This window comes from Cygnus atratus, chromosome 4 (genome assembly GCF_013377495.2).
Source record: "Cygnus atratus isolate AKBS03 ecotype Queensland, Australia chromosome 4, CAtr_DNAZoo_HiC_assembly, whole genome shotgun sequence".
In the NCBI taxonomy this organism is placed as follows: Eukaryota; Metazoa; Chordata; class Aves; order Anseriformes; family Anatidae; genus Cygnus; species Cygnus atratus.
The window spans coordinates 27,438,162-27,455,231 of NC_066365.1; the positions used below are offsets into that span (position 1 = coordinate 27,438,162).

A 17,070-nucleotide genomic window follows, 5' to 3' on the forward strand; every position below is an offset into this window, starting at 1 on the left:
TTGCTGAACAGGACTCTGCTGTAGTCTGCAGGTCATTGAGGTGCAATATCAGCATCTTGAAACCAAGGCAATGAGCCGTGCAGGCAGGAAAGCAATGTCATTCTGAGCTCAGCGCTATGATAACAAAGCCACATTTTTTTGACCATGGTTGGGTTACATATGGCTGTCAGTTACCAGTATGTTTAAAAATCTGAACAGCCTAGTGGTCCAGCTGGCCCAAATGGAATACAAAAGTTTCTCACAATTCCACCGTACCATGCTAATCTTGGTGGTAATCACTGTTGAAGAATTGAGAGTTCTAGTTTCTTTTACTTTTTTTTTTTTTGACCACCAAAATTTATATATCACTGTGATATATTTATGCACATTTATCTGTAGTTAATGATGTTATTTCAGAAATAAAAAATACTAAGAGCACTGCCAACAAAGGGCAGAAGGGAAACATGCCTGAAATTGCAGTTCATTAACATAAAATATAGTACTATGTGAATGATAACTAGAAAAATATTAAAAAGAAAGAATTTTGAGAAAAGAATATATAAAACATTGACATAATTTCACACTATAAATATTTCTCACTGCTTCTACTAGAATATCCTTAAAACCATTATCAGTGAACACCTGAATAATTATTTTTTTAATATATACATATTTTTTTATTTTTAAGGCAACTGATGCATTATTTTCAGACTCTTTCTAACCAAGTACTGATGCCACTGACAGTGTAAACGGTTCCACGAATTTTGCAAACAGTATAGAACAGTGATGCCATTATTAGGGTAACAGTTATTTCAGTCTCAGATGCAGTGGAGAAAAGGTTCACAGCTGATGATATTTGACAGTTCTTTTCAGCTGTAGGCAAAGGTGCTGATAGTCAGTGCATCCATTTACTTCAAAGATCTTTCCTGTTTTATGATTAACAAGCAAAATTATAACTGAACAGATTACTGCCTAGCATCTCTCATTGTCCATGAGCTTCTTTTCTTGAAAGGTCCTCAATCACCATACAGAAAACAATGCACATTCTTGTTTTGTAGATTTTGTATGCAATGCAACACATTTTATTGTTTTTGTTTTTTTTTTTTTTTCAAAAAGTAATGTGATATTTCTTTAAGCAGGAAGATTATATTTTTTATTTTCTTTCTATGGGCTGTAGTTTATGAAGTGTCATGACTGAATAATTCTCAGGTAGTACTGCATTCATTCACTTTTGAAACCAAAAAGAAAAAATGAATTTTGATTGTGAATAATGCCAACAAAATTGTTTAAACAACCACCACAATGTCTATTGATCACGTTAGCATTTCCTTCCTCTTCAGAGGACCAAGTAGTTGGAGCAGACAACAGAAAAGTAGGGATGGAATTCTGTACTGAAATGAGCAAGAATTTTACAGCTGATTTCAGAATTTTTTCTGAACATCAGAAAATATATCTGGATCCTGTGTCTTAACAGCTGGTTAACATTAAACTAGCATTTCAGTGTAATTGTAATCTTTTGCTTTATATCTAAAAGCATGACCTCAGATTTTATTTTAAAAGATAAGGATTTTTTTAATTACATTTGCCTGGGGCTGAGGCCACCAAAAGAGAAACCAGATTACTTTTTCTTACTTTTTCTCTCTACAGAAATTTGTATCTGGCTTTAAAAAGCCTCATGCACATGTGTTTAGAGATCAAGCAAATGTTCTTATGTGCTTCACCACACATCCACTTTGCCCATTCTTGGAGGCTGAGTACTGAGCTAGATGAGTCTGACGTACTGTTGTCACTGTTAGTTTTTTTCATAACCTGCACAGACCATATCTTGTCAGAGGTCGTAAAGAAGTTGGTTCCAGTATTTATAGGCCATATCCATATCACAAGAAGAAAATGACAGTTTACCTGGCTCAAGTAAACAGTGGAGTCTCATAAATAGTAATATTACTATGCTGTTGTGTAGGTGACAGAGCAACTTCTTAATAGGATTCACAACTTGTGCATTGTAAGTTTACCCTTATGGGATGTGAGTAGATGATTAATAGATTTCAGGAGGATCTTTATCATGCATATTTTATTTCCTTGTCCTTTCATAAAAATAAAGTCTTTATTTCCTTAAACATGAAATGTGCAGTTAGAAGTGCTCAGATTTCTCATTACCCATTTAAATTCAGTGAACCTAAAGCATCTCATGGATCAAACGGGGAGAAAGCATACCACAAAAATATCACTGTCTTCTTTCCACAGCATCTGTGATAAGGTTCTTGTGGAGACAAGACTTTAGGCTTGATAGAGTTTGGTCTGACCCGAAGCTGCCATTCTTATGCATGACTCTGCAGCCATAGAATTGGCATTGTTAATAATGGGAAGTTACTGTTTTGCTGCATTTGTTGTAGTCAAATTTTTCTTCTGCCTCTTCCTGTCTCAACTAAGCTTGTTCTCCCTGCAAGAGGAAGTTAATTGAGTCCTTTAGTTTTTCTTCATCTTTCCTTCATCTTTCAGGTTTTCATCAGATTGAAGCCTGTTTTTCCTTTCTGATGGGCTCAAATTGTAATGCATACCATAGTTCTGATGGCTACTAGAGCATTCCAAAGGAATGCTGTACACTTCCTAGATGCTGCAGGATGTGTACAGGTAGCAGAAGAAAGCACAGAGCTGTTTGGAGACCAAGCATTCATCTTAACAGAAGAAATGCCATACATTCTGCTGGAGAAAGTTTATAGACTTATGAAATCTTAAGTGCCAACATTATAAATGTAGAATCCCTCAAAATTATATTTCGTGTTACAGCAAATGGTGAAAGCTACAAGGTCTCTACTTGCCTTGCACATTAACTTCACTGTTTGCTTTGATTTATTTATTTTTTTAACTTATACAGGATCTTCTGTTGCCAAGCCAAGTAAGTTAGTTTCTCTTTTTCAGTGACTTGGCTGTCAAATTTTTATTACCTCTGTGAATGCTTAAGGAAGAGCACTTTAAAAGAGTTCAGGAGAGTTATTCACTGCAGTGGGTCAAATGACAAGTATCTTATGATTTTAGACTTTGTTCAGTTTAACTGGAAAGGCTGTATAGATGAGGAACTTTGTATTTTGGTGCTTACTGACAGGGTATTTTACATCAGAGAAACATAGTTTAAACTTTCCAAAAGGGATATGCTGTTGCTAGGTTCAACTGGATTGTATCTACACGCATGGACTCTGATCTGAAATGGGAAAAAGGCAACATTGAGGTTAGAATCCAGTCTGCTCAGAGAAAACCAGTACTATTTTAGCACATCAGTCAGAATAGGTTAAAAAAAATGAAAAAGGGAAACATTTTTTGGTGGAAATTTTTCCATTTTTTCATTAATTATATCTTGAAAGTTTTGTCTTGAAAGAAGGATGCCAACCTCTGGAAGTCTCATTTTCTTTTCTGTAGAAAGTTGGAAGTTTTACTAATGGTAAACTTCTGCATATTTACTTAATAACTGCTTTATAAAGAAGCATTTTATTATGATAGCCAGTTCATCTTCAGCATTGCAGTTCTATATCTCCCCTGAAGAAGGGTATTAAATCTATCCCTTAAACTAAGAGAACACCCAAAGCGTATTTCTTTTCTGAATGTTGTCATGCTTTGCAGAATAATTCACTGACCATTATTAGTTTGCTCTGGAGCTATTTCTTCTTATACTGAACAAGCTGTAGTCTCTATTTCTGGACTACAGGCTTGGGGTGAATGAATACTGGCCATCACATAAAGGGTATATTTGAACTGTCAAATATCATAGCTCATTGGTTTTCTTCTTGGTTCTTGTCCTTGGTTTGCCCTGGGTTCTGGCATTTAACTGATTGTGTTTAAAGAATCAACAGACTCTCTGTTGGCATGAAGTATCCGTTCCCCTTTCAGGTATGCCTCTGAGAATAGTTTTCTCCATGAAGTGCTTGCTGTAGACTGAATGAAAAAGCACTATAGTTCTTTATCTTGCAAAGTTTCCCAGTGCACTAGTATAGGCACCCTCTAACATTTTCACACATCTATGTGCCACACCAGTATGTGCTTCTCATATCCTTCTTACGTAGTTATAAAACAGCACTTTCAAAAATTTTTCCTTTCCTCTCCAAAAATAATAGTTGTATTTCAATGGGATCATTGTTGGTAGTGCAGGATTTTTGGTTTTAAAAAGATTTATAGGCATGAACACACCAAGGCTAAATAAATTTCTGTCTTCTGAATATTCATAGATAGCTTATAAAAATTCTCTGAACTACATCAGACATTCACAAACAATCCATTTAGTGTTCAGTGCATAGACTAGCAAAATATAATTGCACTTAGCTAACATATTTTCATGTATGCATGTGTAAACATTTCGGTTATTTGTACCCTAATCATATATTTTTAAAACCATTACTTTCTTCATTGATCCTTCAACTTCTGATTACTAAATTTGTGTGAAGACACAGCTGCAGATTACATTTAGTTAAGTAGAGTTCTGTTTTCAGTGAGCTGTTGCCACAGTGTAGTAGTTTTTGCATCTCACGGTGCATGTGATTCCTGTGCCGGGGGAGTGGGTCCTGCTATTATATTATCACTGTAATGGATTGACTGCCATAGTTTTCTTCAGTAGTACAGAAAGAGCTTGTCTTGTCTACCTCTGATGGCTTTTAAAGGCACAAATAATTCGGTAAATTGAAGTGATTCTATTCTCAGACCTCACTGACAGGTCCACAGAAAACTGTAATGTACAATCTTAAGTGATTATGGATAATGTTAGTAGTTAAGCATTCAAGAAGAGCACACAAGAGAACAACACATACAAAGTGATTTAAAGCATTAGATCACAATGTAAATACAAAAAGAAAATTGCTTCAATGCCAACCTTAAATTTGTCAGACATTACCAGGATCCAATGTGATGCAAAATTCCTGTATGCCAGACACTCGCAGAACACATTCTAGTTAACTTCTATTACTCTGTGTTTTAGTCTAGTCTTCACTTCTGCTGTCCTTTCTTGCAGACAAAAAGGTGTAAACCAGTGGGCGGTCCTATCAAGGCACAGCGGTAATCTTCTCCTACAGTAGGAAGGCCATCAGTTCCTTCCATCCAGTGTGGTAGACCTTTGAAGCCTCTAATCAGCATAGAATTTTTCTGATTTCTGGTTAGAAGTATAGGAATAATACGAATAATTCATATTTAGTTTTGTTTTCTTTACATAGAACATTATCTGGTTTTTGTTGTTGTTGTTGTCTACAAGGTTGGAAAAACTTTTTATCAAATACAAAAGAGATAATTATGGGACACTGTCAATCCTGATCTTGAGAGGAAGAAAATGTCCTGACTTTATATCAGTGCTGTAGAATGCTTTCAGGAAGCCTTGAAAATGAATTTGGAAAACTACCTCATCTTTGGGAATGGGTTGGCTGGAAAGCTTTCACCACTAAAATGATTGCTGTTCTATCCCTATTTGATACTTTTGGTATCTTATATTATATGAAATATTAGATTCAAAGGAATACAAAAAAAGTTATGGGCATGAAAAAATCTTGAAAGATAACATATTATAGTGGACTGCCCCCTTGCTATTTTGTTTTTGCTATCTAGCTTACTAAGTGTGCAATTTACAAATTAACAGTATAATCCTCAGAAGTTAATTGCTCAAAAAAGCAGAGCATGATGAGAAATTATAACCAACACTTAAGGTTAGTAGTAGTTAGCAAAGGAAGCCATATGTATTGACTGCCCTCTAGAAAATAAATTCACAAATTACACAGTAGAGTTGGGATACTTCTGACAGATTAAGGAATTACTATTGTCTTATTTAATTACAATGCTTTAGGAAGTTTACGTATTTTAAGTTGAAAATAGTGTTTTAGCGCATAAATTCTGTATTTTGTAGTTACTACTATTTTTCCTGCACTCAGAAGTGGTCATTATATTTAAATCTGGAGTCTTTAAAATTGTGAGGACACAAGAAAATCAGTTTTATTTTTTGAAAATGTAATTTAATTGAAATCATTTTAAATTTTATGAAACATTAATCATGCGCAGAATGTCTGTATGGAACATTAATTTGAGACAGTAGGAATAAGCAGCTGCAGTTCTCTGATATGGTATCTACAGCATTTATATTAATTATCTCATAACACAGACTAACTGAAGTAGAAAATTCATTATGTTTAGTTAAATAGTAAGGAAATCAAAATGCTTTTATTCGTTAATTTCAAGGTATCTTCCTAAAATCATAGGCCCTAGAGGTAACAGATGGCTAATAAACTCCATCAGCTTATAGAAATGGAAATATATATATATGAAGCTTTTCAATTTACAACTTTTTTTTTTTAAGTTCGGATTTTACACATGGGACTGTGAAAAGATAACTTAAATGATTGTCCCGTCCTTTAGTTATGAGCTTGAAGGGCTTTTTGTCCTTCAGACAAATATATTGTTTTTTGGCAAACACATTTATCTTTACCATAAATTGTGCTTTGCATTTGTGACAGAGATGATACTGAGCTAGAAACGCTGCTATTTATTGCAGGAATTGTTAGACCGTTGGCCTACTTCCGGTATTCTTAGACGTTCGGAGTCCCCAGATGAGGACTAACCTTTAGTCTGGAGCCTGGCATTTTCAGTTTGAAGAATCAGTTAAGTAGGGTTAAATTCACAAACGTGTGCAGAATGGAAGACTCAGAGAGCACTAATTCTGGGTAGGTGTCTTTTATATAATGTTCCAGTTTACTTGAATAGATGCTGTGTTTAAAGGCAGCACTGAATTATAATGCCAGTATTAGGGTTACCATATTTTCACACTGGGCTCTCTGGAAAAGATATACATTTATATGCGCTACTGGATGTGCAGTTTATCAGTGCATCTCAGGGGCATTAGATTCAGCCATACAGTAGTACATGAATGGTAGGTAATGCATTGAAAGAACATCAGGCTCTCTAAGCATCAGCTTAGAGTGAAGTGCTCTAAATAAGCATTCTCACCATTGAATTGGAATTGCTGCTATAACCAGTATCTGGATGTCTAGCAATCCTGGACAGCTGGGTGCAATCTCCAAGTTACAGCATAGAAAAAATGCTCTTGTACTTTTGGGAGAAAACAGTTTAGAGTTATGAGATTGTAGTATATTGTTGATTTTAAAGAGGGATAGTCTTCTGTATAGTGAGGAACCTTCATGTGAATGGCACGATAATCACAGGACATGAATGACTGGACACTGCCCTAAGCAACCTGGTGTAATTAGACCTGCTTTTAGCATGGCTAAACCACTTCTGGAGTTCAATTCCAGCCTAAATTATTCCGTGATCATCTGTAATGATCCCAAGACACATAGAAAGCTGGGATGATCAGAAGTCTTGCTTTAGTACACACTGATTGTTAAATTACCCATCTCAGGTAGGAGTAATTTCTAGTTCGCTATAGGAGGGAGTTGATGTTATCCTGTTTTTTGGATTGTCCATGTGTTCTCTGTAAGTTTACTTTTTGTTATTTTATTATGTACATGAATCTCTAAATATAGTCCTGCCTGAATTCATGAGATTGTATGTGCTGGGGATACTTTTTTGCAATTGTAGGGATGTGTACCTTGAAACACCTGATGGAGTTGTGGTAAGCACAAACACATCATGTGGTAGCCAAGTACTACATTCTGTCTTGGAATTCTGCCTTCTTTCAGGGCAAGGTTCTTCATATCTCACTCTGAAACAAAGGTTAATCTTTCTTCCACAACTTAATCCCATTGGCTGCTAAAACTTTACAGTCAGTAAATCATAGTTTTCAGGCTAACTGGCCATTAGCAGATTTGGGAGCAGAAGAGAGTTATGGTATGATCTGTTATGTAAAGACTTAAGAAAAATTCTGACTGTGGGACACAGAAGATAGATCAGTGGATCAGTTTTACACTCAAAATACCATTAAATTGTATTTTAATAATTTCTTTAGGTTTTTATAGCTTCCTTCACAATTGTCAGGCCTTCTGTTCTTAGATTTTAATTTTGAACTGAAGTCTGCTGCTGAAAATGTAGGTGAAAGTATCTCTTCCCAAAGTAGACAGAGACACAGGTTCTGTCTCCAACCTTATGGTGCCCTGCATTATTGTGAATGATGCTACATAGTGTGGGGTGTGTTTATCACGTTTTTTTTTTCCAAATCACGTTTTGACCCTTCACTTAACAAAAATTACTCCATAATGCAATTATGTGCTTTTTATGTGCTCTTTAATGTGCTTTTGTCAACATGGTAATGATTTACACTTGTTGAATTACAGATAATTTTATTATGTGTGTGTATGTACCTATATAAAAAGTGTATACTGTTAAATTATTTTCTGTTATGTCAGAAAGCTTAAAACTGGTTTAAATATGTTAGAGAATTCAATTCACTACATTAGTACCAAAATATGTTCTGCATGTGTTTATAGCTTTCAGTAGCACTATTTTTACTTCTTCATCAATTAGCTTGAGTTGAAGGCACTGAAAGAACATATACTGATTAGCATTTTCACATATTCTGCTTCCAATCAGTAAATTATATTCAAATGCCAACACAAATTGTAATATTTACTGTATATGAAAACAAATTGAACAGTTGGTTCCACCTAACATTTAAATAATATTTATTATAAAGAAAGACATTTCTGGATTGGGTACCTACAAGTTTTCAGATCTGGTCATGTTTTTGCATAGCCATGTAAGTTGTTTTTAAAAGACAGTCAGTTTTTATTACTTCACATGATAGGAGACTCCAGTAACCTTTGAGCTGGTGACTTCATTTTACCCCATACTAATTCTCTTAATGGCTGCTAGAATTGATTGTAATAGCAGGAATCCCTTACATTGGCATTAGACAAAAACAGAAGTACTTCTTGGCAGGTCCTGAGTGGATTCATGTGATTTAATATGCATTTTTTGATTACTGTCTAACCTTTTATGACCTTTACTGTCTGTCTTTTGCCATTAAAGATTCATCTCCTAGTCTATCAGGTGAAATAATAGTCTGAATAGATCTGAATTACTTCATCATGACCTATTTTAAATCAGCACAGATCAATGCATACAATGTTTTCAGCAACATGTATCTTTTCAAGTTGATCACTGGGAAGAAAAGTCCCTAAACATATTCTAGAGTGCATTAATTAATACAATTTTTCATAATATAGCATAACCTTGAGCAAGCACATTTCATTGGCGAATAGCATTCTAGTGAACAGAGCATTAGGCTGATCTCCTTGGCTAGAGAGTACAAGGTTTATTCACAAGCATCCTTGTGGCTGGTGCTGTACTGAGACAAGCTAAATCAAAACCAATTTAGATGTTTTCAGTAATTATACCTGATTTTTTTGTGACCTAAAGATTTTACCTAAGGATAGCTTAGAGTTAGTTTGTACAGCCCAGGGTTACTTTGTGCAGCCCAGCTTCTCTGAAAAAAAAAAAAATATTTGTTTGTAACTGTGATAATGTCTCAGTGTTATTTGCCACTTCTCATGACTTTCAGAAAGCTACTTCTTAGACTGAAGTTTTTTTTAGGTCTGTTCATCTGAATGTTTGTGGAAAGCTGAAAAAAACCTTACTGATCTGTTTCTCAGTGGGAATTCTTTATTTTACTATTTTAAAGATTATTTTGCTGCTACTTTCCTTTTTACATGTCGGTATCATAGAAAGGTTCTTACATGTCATAGAATCATAGAATCGAAGAACGTCAAAACAGGAACAAAAATTTGAAATGTGGTTAAGGCATTTTAGAAATTATTAGGAATCTTCAGTTTGTCTGTGCATGTATGGCTGGTATCCTGTCTCCCAAACGGATATGATAACCTCTAACTATAGACATTTCTGTACTACTTTAAGGATATTTCCCCCCCACTAATACCCTGTGCTGAACCCAATGATCTTTTGACGTCCCTTCCAACCTCGGCTGTTCTGATTGTATTGATTCTATGTGTTCCTTACATACTTATATAAATCTGTTTTCTGTTCCATCGTTTTCCAGTATAAAATATCATGTTCTGATAAGGTCTCTCTTTTTTTTTTTTTTTTTAAATCTTTTAATTCTCATGATAGGATAGTATAGGCCTTTTTTCCCTGCAAGCACTACATATATACATATATATATTACACATCTTATGAAAATAATTCTTATATATATATATATACACATATATATATAAATATTGAAAAGCATTTCAGAAACATAAAACAATCTTATGAAAATAATTCTTATATATATATGATTCTTAGTGATTAATGTATATATACGTGTATATATACATATATATATACAATTCTTATATATATATATATAGGAATTATTTTCATAAGATTGTTTTATGTTTCTGAAATGGTTCAATAAATATAACAGAATATTTAGAGAGGATCATATGCAGGAGTAACCATAAAAGTGAATGAATACTGGCACATATAGTGAATTAACCTTAAGTAATTCCACCAAAACCACCTAACAGGCATCATAAAATGAGAAATACATTCTTAATTTTCTTCTGCTGCTATTTTAGTGTTAGCATAGCTAGATCTTGAAAAGCGTTCTGAAAAACAGGAAGTATACTGAAATCTGAAATTTAATTTCTCAATGGAAAATTCCAAAGTAGAGAAAAGGGGAGAGTGGAAGGAGGGAAAACGAGAAAAAAAAAATCCAATGGATTTTACTCTCGAGTCAAAGTAAAATTGCATGATTGGTTAGTGGTTATTTAACTTACTCAAAATTTCAACATATTTTAAGCATCCCCTGGAAATGAAATGATTGATAGAAATTTTCATGGCAAAAATTCTAATTTGCTTGCTGGTTCTACTATTTAAATCTTCCTCTGGGATGTTAGTAAATGAAATGAATGTTCTTTGATTAAAAAAAAAAAAGTGATACTCAAATATTGAAATATTAGATGTTGTTCTAAACCCATGATTTAATTCCTCGATGAGAACACTGTTTGTCCATGTAAATTATTAAGTGTGCAGATCAGTGTAATTCTGCTGCATTTCTCATGTATATTTCACATGCAGAAGACATCTGCTTTTACTTGACATATTAGAAGTGTCATGAACTGAAAATTCACTGTGCATTTAAACTGGTAATACAGTAAATGTAATTACCTGCTGTGTTTGAGAGCTGACTCCAGCACTTGAGTAGCTATGAGGTGTAAAATAAGCAAATGATAGTTATAATCAACTTGTTTTGCATTGCCTTGATTTTTGAAGATGATCTATTCCCATGATAAAATTATCAAAATAATTAAAATTAACCAAAAAATATGATAGTTTTCTCAATCTTTGTTTTGATCTAGAAACCATAATTTAAAGCATCAACCAAAGTTTGGGAAAAAGGTTATTAGAAGTTGAAGTTGGAAGAATGCCCCTAATCTGAGATCTGATATGGGATGTGTGTGATGCCCAAAATGTGCTGTAGGTACATTCCATTTTGAAAGGAATATAATTCACAAGAGCACAGAAAATTACATTTTAGGTCATATTGTACATGGCAGTGGCTAGTACCAGATGTTGAAACAGCAAGCCATATCTTATTCTTATACATAGTCATTAAAGAAACACTATTTGCTTTTATTAGTGCTTAATGAGTTTAGGAGATGATTATCTTCAGTATGTCTTATTTATCTGGTTCTGCAAAATGGAGGATTCATACATTCTCTCCATCATGCAATTGTCATGTGCTACTTTCTGTTAATATTGTTCAATCTGAGCTTTTACTTATAGCTGGCACTCCCTCATGTGCTCTTATATGCATATACGTGTGTGCGTGTGTGTGAGAGAGAGTTGTGAGAAACATGCTCATATGCTGCCTCTGAGTAGGACAACTCAGAATCAGAGGTTAATCAACACAGCACTGCACATGGACAAGTTAGACGAAGATGAAAAGAGCCAGGTCAGTGCACCACACTAATGTAGCTGTGCTGTTTCTGGGACTTGTGGTATTGTTACACAACATTGTGCAGAGTAGATAAATGGAAGTGGTTAAATAGCAGGCTAGATACCCCTAATGATTATGCTTTATTCCAAACCCTTTGATTCAATTGTAAAAGTCTTTCTGTTAAACCCAGGGAGGGTAGTTAGAGGAGAAAACAACATTATGTTATTTCTGCTGTAATGAGAGGGGAAATTAAAAAGGGGCAGGGTGTTCCAAGTTAATGTCAGATTCTTTATGCTAGCCTGTCAGCTGGTGCAAGAGTGGTAAGGGAAGGTGTCGTTGTTGTAGCAAGTGTAGAAGTCCCATGAGTTTGAATTATGATGTGGAGTCTTGGCTTGGGAGACCACTTTCATCTGGTTGTCACAGTATGACAGTTTTGAATATATATGCCTGTAGGTCGTTAACAATTTTTTTCTCAGTTCTCTATTGAATTATCTGAAGAAAAAAAAAAAGGTTCCAGTACACAAGAAAAAAGCACAATACGGGTTTAAGTAAAATGTCAGTTTGTTCATAATATATGCAAATGTATTTATATATTCCACCTAAGTCTTTCATGGAGAGAATCGAAGTCCTAAGAGATGTTTTAAGCAAAGGATGAATAAACAAGTGCAGGGATGCCTGCTGTTTTAAAGGCATTGACAGTTGTTGACATAATGACGTTTCAATCTTACTCAAATAAAAATAGGTGTTTCACAGTGTTCGATTTAATAAAGTGTGCTGAAGGCAATATCATCAAACATTATAGATTGCTACATAATAAAGGTAAAGCAAGTTGAACTAGAGATTTATTTTCAAGAGCATTGCTGTGAAGCTTTGCTGCCTTAGGTTACAAGCTTCTGAGGTTGTAGCTTAGTCAGTTACTAGCAGACTCGGAAAATGATCCTGTTTTAGAATAGACTATAGAATAGAATATTTCAGTTAGAAGGGACCTTCAAAAATCATCTAGTCCAACTGCCTGACCACTTAAGGCCTAACCAAAGATTAAGACATGTTACTAAGGGCATTATCCAAATGCCTCTGAACACGGAGGCACCACCTCACTGGGAAGCCTGTTCCACTTTTTGAGCACACTCACAGTAAAAACATTTTTCCCAATGTCCTAGTCTGAACCTCCCCTGGAGCAGTTTTATGCTGATATCATTTGGAAATTACACCTGTTGCCAAGAGTTGGTGGAGGTATTTTGTTACCTAGGGAAGCAATTCATCCAGTGCCTTTTTGCTAGTTGCCTTCCTGCTGCTTTTGCAGTCTTCCAGGTCCTATTACTTCTCTCATCTTCTCCCAGCTTCTCTCAAACACCTGAAATGGGAAAACAGATTTCTGGAATGGATATTTCCAAGCACACCTTTTCTTTGCCATCTTCTCGAGCAGCTTAGTAGGCTTTGTCTCTGCACAGCTCTACTACATGTCTCTTCTGCTGGCCTCAGTACTAACTACCAGTACTGTACAACACTTCAGCCAGTCTGTTACCTATCTGTAGCTGTTGATGCTACAGATAGTCTCTTCAATTTTGTGTGCTTTTTCTGCCTTTGCTGTTTCTGGTCAAAGCCATCCTTTTGAACACCAATGTGTCGCACTGTTGCCTGTTATAGTTATGTGCTCATGATCCTTGGCTCGCAAAACTGCGTTCAATCAAATAAGCTTTCAGTACACTTTTGAAGGACTTTATCTGTCAACCCTGTTTCCTCTTTTCACACTCCAGTGTAGGGAATCAAGTGGAGTGTTCCTGCATTATCTGTCTAAATCTCCAATGTGTTTTGGTAGGGCTGACTGTACTATTGCTTCAATAAACATAACAATGAACCTCTAAAAGACTGTCCTGGGACTCTGTCATGCAACCTCTTCTACAGCAGGATGTGAAATACCTGTATTAGAACTAGTTGTTTGCAGTAGTTTGAAAGGGATTTTGTTAATTTATATATTGTTGATGATATTGATGTATAATTGCATTATACATCATAATTTTATTTTCGAGGACCCCAATTGGGCTTTGAAGGCCTAGCTAAGTAATGAAAGTAAATTTTATGAAGGAAAGCAAGCTGTGGAACAAACATGTTTATATTATTTTACATGTGCTATGTTCTTGAAGCATAATTTGAAAAGTTGTATTTGGCACTCAGGGGAAAAACATTTAACATTTTGCATTTTGTTTTCCAGTATGCAGTGACCTCGAATTCAGGGAGGTTGCAAACAGGTTGAGAGACTGGTTTAAGGCACTTCATGAAAGTGGAATTCAGAATAAGAAGACTAGGATTATTCAGAGGCCTGAAAGAACCAGTAAGTGATTTCTACTTATGTTATTTGGTCATCCCTTTGAAACTTTTCCATACTTCTGTATTTCTGTTGCTAATACTTGCCTTACCTATGTGTGTTTTAAAGAGGCCATACCTTTGTGCTTTCCTAAGGTTAATTTCGTATTTATGAAGCAAACCCATATGGCTTAGTAAGGATATATGATGTTAACTTTAAACTTTCAAAGCTGTTTGGCAAGACTTTTACTCGTAGAAAATATGTGGCAGCTACCAGTCACAAAGCTATCATTTAAACCTTTATGTATGTGAGAAAATGAGGGGGAATGGGCTAAAGTTGAGATTAAGATTAAACAGAGTCCACCCCCTCTTTTAGGGTTGTGTGACAGCTTGGTCTAGAAACAAATGCAAATAACTTCTTAATTATGTATTAGCATATGAATCTTAAAGATCTATACAGAAGAATAGCTACAACGAAAAGATACCTGAATGCAACTTCCCCATTCAAAGTCCTAATCATTCCAACAGAACCCTGGACTTGTTCGTTCCTGTTGGGGAGTTAAAAATCTGTCATGGCACCCTTTCTCCCAGGCTGCCTTTTATTCTTGTCATAGTTCCTTCCTTGCTGACAAACCATTCTGCATTTTAAAAAGCAATTTGTGACATCCTTTCTGGTTGTCTGTTTGCATTTATTTTTCTTCCTGTTTCAGTCTCTCTGGTGGCACTTGGAACAGTATTTATTAAAAGACTCGGTCCTTCTGCCCAAGGTAGATATGGTGAAAGTTGATTGTGCCTTGCTAGTACAGTTCAGAGTTTTTTCACCTATTAAATGCTCCGCATTTATGGTTACAATCACGACTGGTATTTCTAAACAGCCCAAACAATAGTATTTAAGTTGATGTTCTTTTAGAGGCATCAATATTCTGATATCAAGTTAAAAATATAAGGTGCCTACATTGTTGTGTTTTTACCGGGTTACACAGGTTTTTTTAACTGACACATTTTTTTTTGTCTGAATCTTACTAGTTATGCAAACTATTATATTTCTAATAATTAATAGCACTTTATTTCCAAAATCCCTTTTGTGCTCAGGTGTATTCTGATTGTATGTCTCTAGAAGGACCATTATTATAAATGCTATATAAAACCTTAAATCTTGTCCTCAACCCATTTATGGTCTAACTAGATGACACAAAAGGGAAAAGAACACTTTACCCCCATTCTACAATAGTACCCCCATTATTATTCCCTTGTGGATGAGAAAATAAAGAGTTGAAAAAATAGGTGAAATTTTACTCGTCTATTTAAAGATTTAAAATAATTACTCTATTTCTGTACTAATTTTGTGTGATAAAACTCTAAGGAATTAGTTCATCAAATGCAAAGCACAAAAATACCATAGTCCCATAAGTATTTCAGTTAACAGGCAGTCTATTTCTGAAGAATACTTGTGTTCCTTGTGTTAAGAGATGAAGGACCAGAGGCTACTGATAATAGGGAATCTTCTTATGGCTTGGTAATAGTGTGATTATTTGGATTCAAATACACTAATAATTTTGTAAATAACTGAAAAAATATAAGCCTGAAAGAAAATTACTTGCAAATGGCTCGTCTAAAATTAGTATGGAGAGATACTATTACACTGGAATTGTCAAATATCCTTACAAGCTCGAAGCAAGAAAAGACTAATTTTGTAGAGAAAAGTGTAAATAAGATCAATAATTTCAGATATTACTTGGAGGTTTTTACTTTGTTCTGACTATCTGAAGTTCCTCATTGAAGAAGAGACATAACACAGCTGTCATTATGCAGAGATAAATTAAATTTCCCTGGTTGTCTTTACTGAAGCATATATAGAAACCCCAATGTACACACAGAACTGGTAAACAGAACAGTAAACTACTGCTTACTGCTCTCTGTAGTCTCCCATACAGTCACTGTATAGTTTTAAAGAGATAAAAAGATTGTAGTTTTAAACATCATTTTTGATGTCTTGAAAATCCTGACTTACTGAGAATTTGGCTTCTTTCAGAGATTATCTCAGACAATGTCCAATATCCTTTACTGGAAAGTTTTACAGGCTGGCAGACTGAATCATACTATCTGAACTGCATCACCTTTTCTGGAAGGAATAGGTTCTTCTAATGACTATCTGAATTTTCAGGTTAGCATACTCAGAAGTACATATGAGCAGGAATTTTAAATTAATCCACCTTCACCTAAAATTAAGAATTTGAATGAACTAAATTTGTATTGTTGGCTGACATTTTATTTCAACTCATTCTTTTGTACAGAATTATCCCTGTACACAATGAAACATCCATAGATGCTTATTTTAGCATTTTGTTTTAATTCTCCCTCCTCAAGTATCTTTTCCTTAACAATCACTTCATTAATAAAATGGCCCGTCTGATATGATGTTCCACAGAATACATTTAATCCATGCTGTCAACCTGTTACCAAACTGGTAACCTTTACCTTTTTTTTTTTTTTTTTTCCCCCCTGGAGAAGGAGAGACTTCAGGATGCAACCTTTCACAAATGTTTAAGGGACTTTGCAGCTGTGCTCTATTTCTTTCCCACCCACAATTTGATGCAAAATGAGAGTCAATTTCCCTAGGCATATCATAAGACCTTTGGTACTTTCCCCATGTCTTGCATTAATCCTTGCTCTACTCCTATCTGTGTAATCACAGTGAGTAGACAGGTGACAGACTACTATGCCTAATGCTATCTCTTGGGGTAGTATGGAGCCAGATGACTCTCAGCTAGATCAGCATTTTAGTGAGCAGCAAATGTGACAGAAAGCATTCACATCTGCTTAATCGTCCCCAAAGTTTAGTCCTTCTAGCTCTAGTCTGTCCTGATAAAACTACATTGGGAAAGAAAAGTTTTTCCCAGCTTTTGTACTGTAGGCCTCAGCTGTGAGAT

General features: G+C 35.0%; 1 protein-coding gene across 2 annotated transcripts in view; it reads left to right on the plus strand.

The window, feature by feature from the left end:
• Positions 1–17,070, plus strand: part of SPOCK3 (SPARC (osteonectin), cwcv and kazal like domains proteoglycan 3) — a 195,929-nt gene that overhangs the window by 162,304 nt on the left and 16,555 nt on the right. For both annotated transcript variants that reach the window (XM_035549781.1, XM_035549792.2), the window contains one exon: positions 14,049–14,168. In XM_035549781.1, coding sequence (XP_035405674.1) covers positions 14,049–14,168 — 120 coding nt within the window. The remainder of the gene's footprint in view (positions 1–14,048; positions 14,169–17,070) is intronic.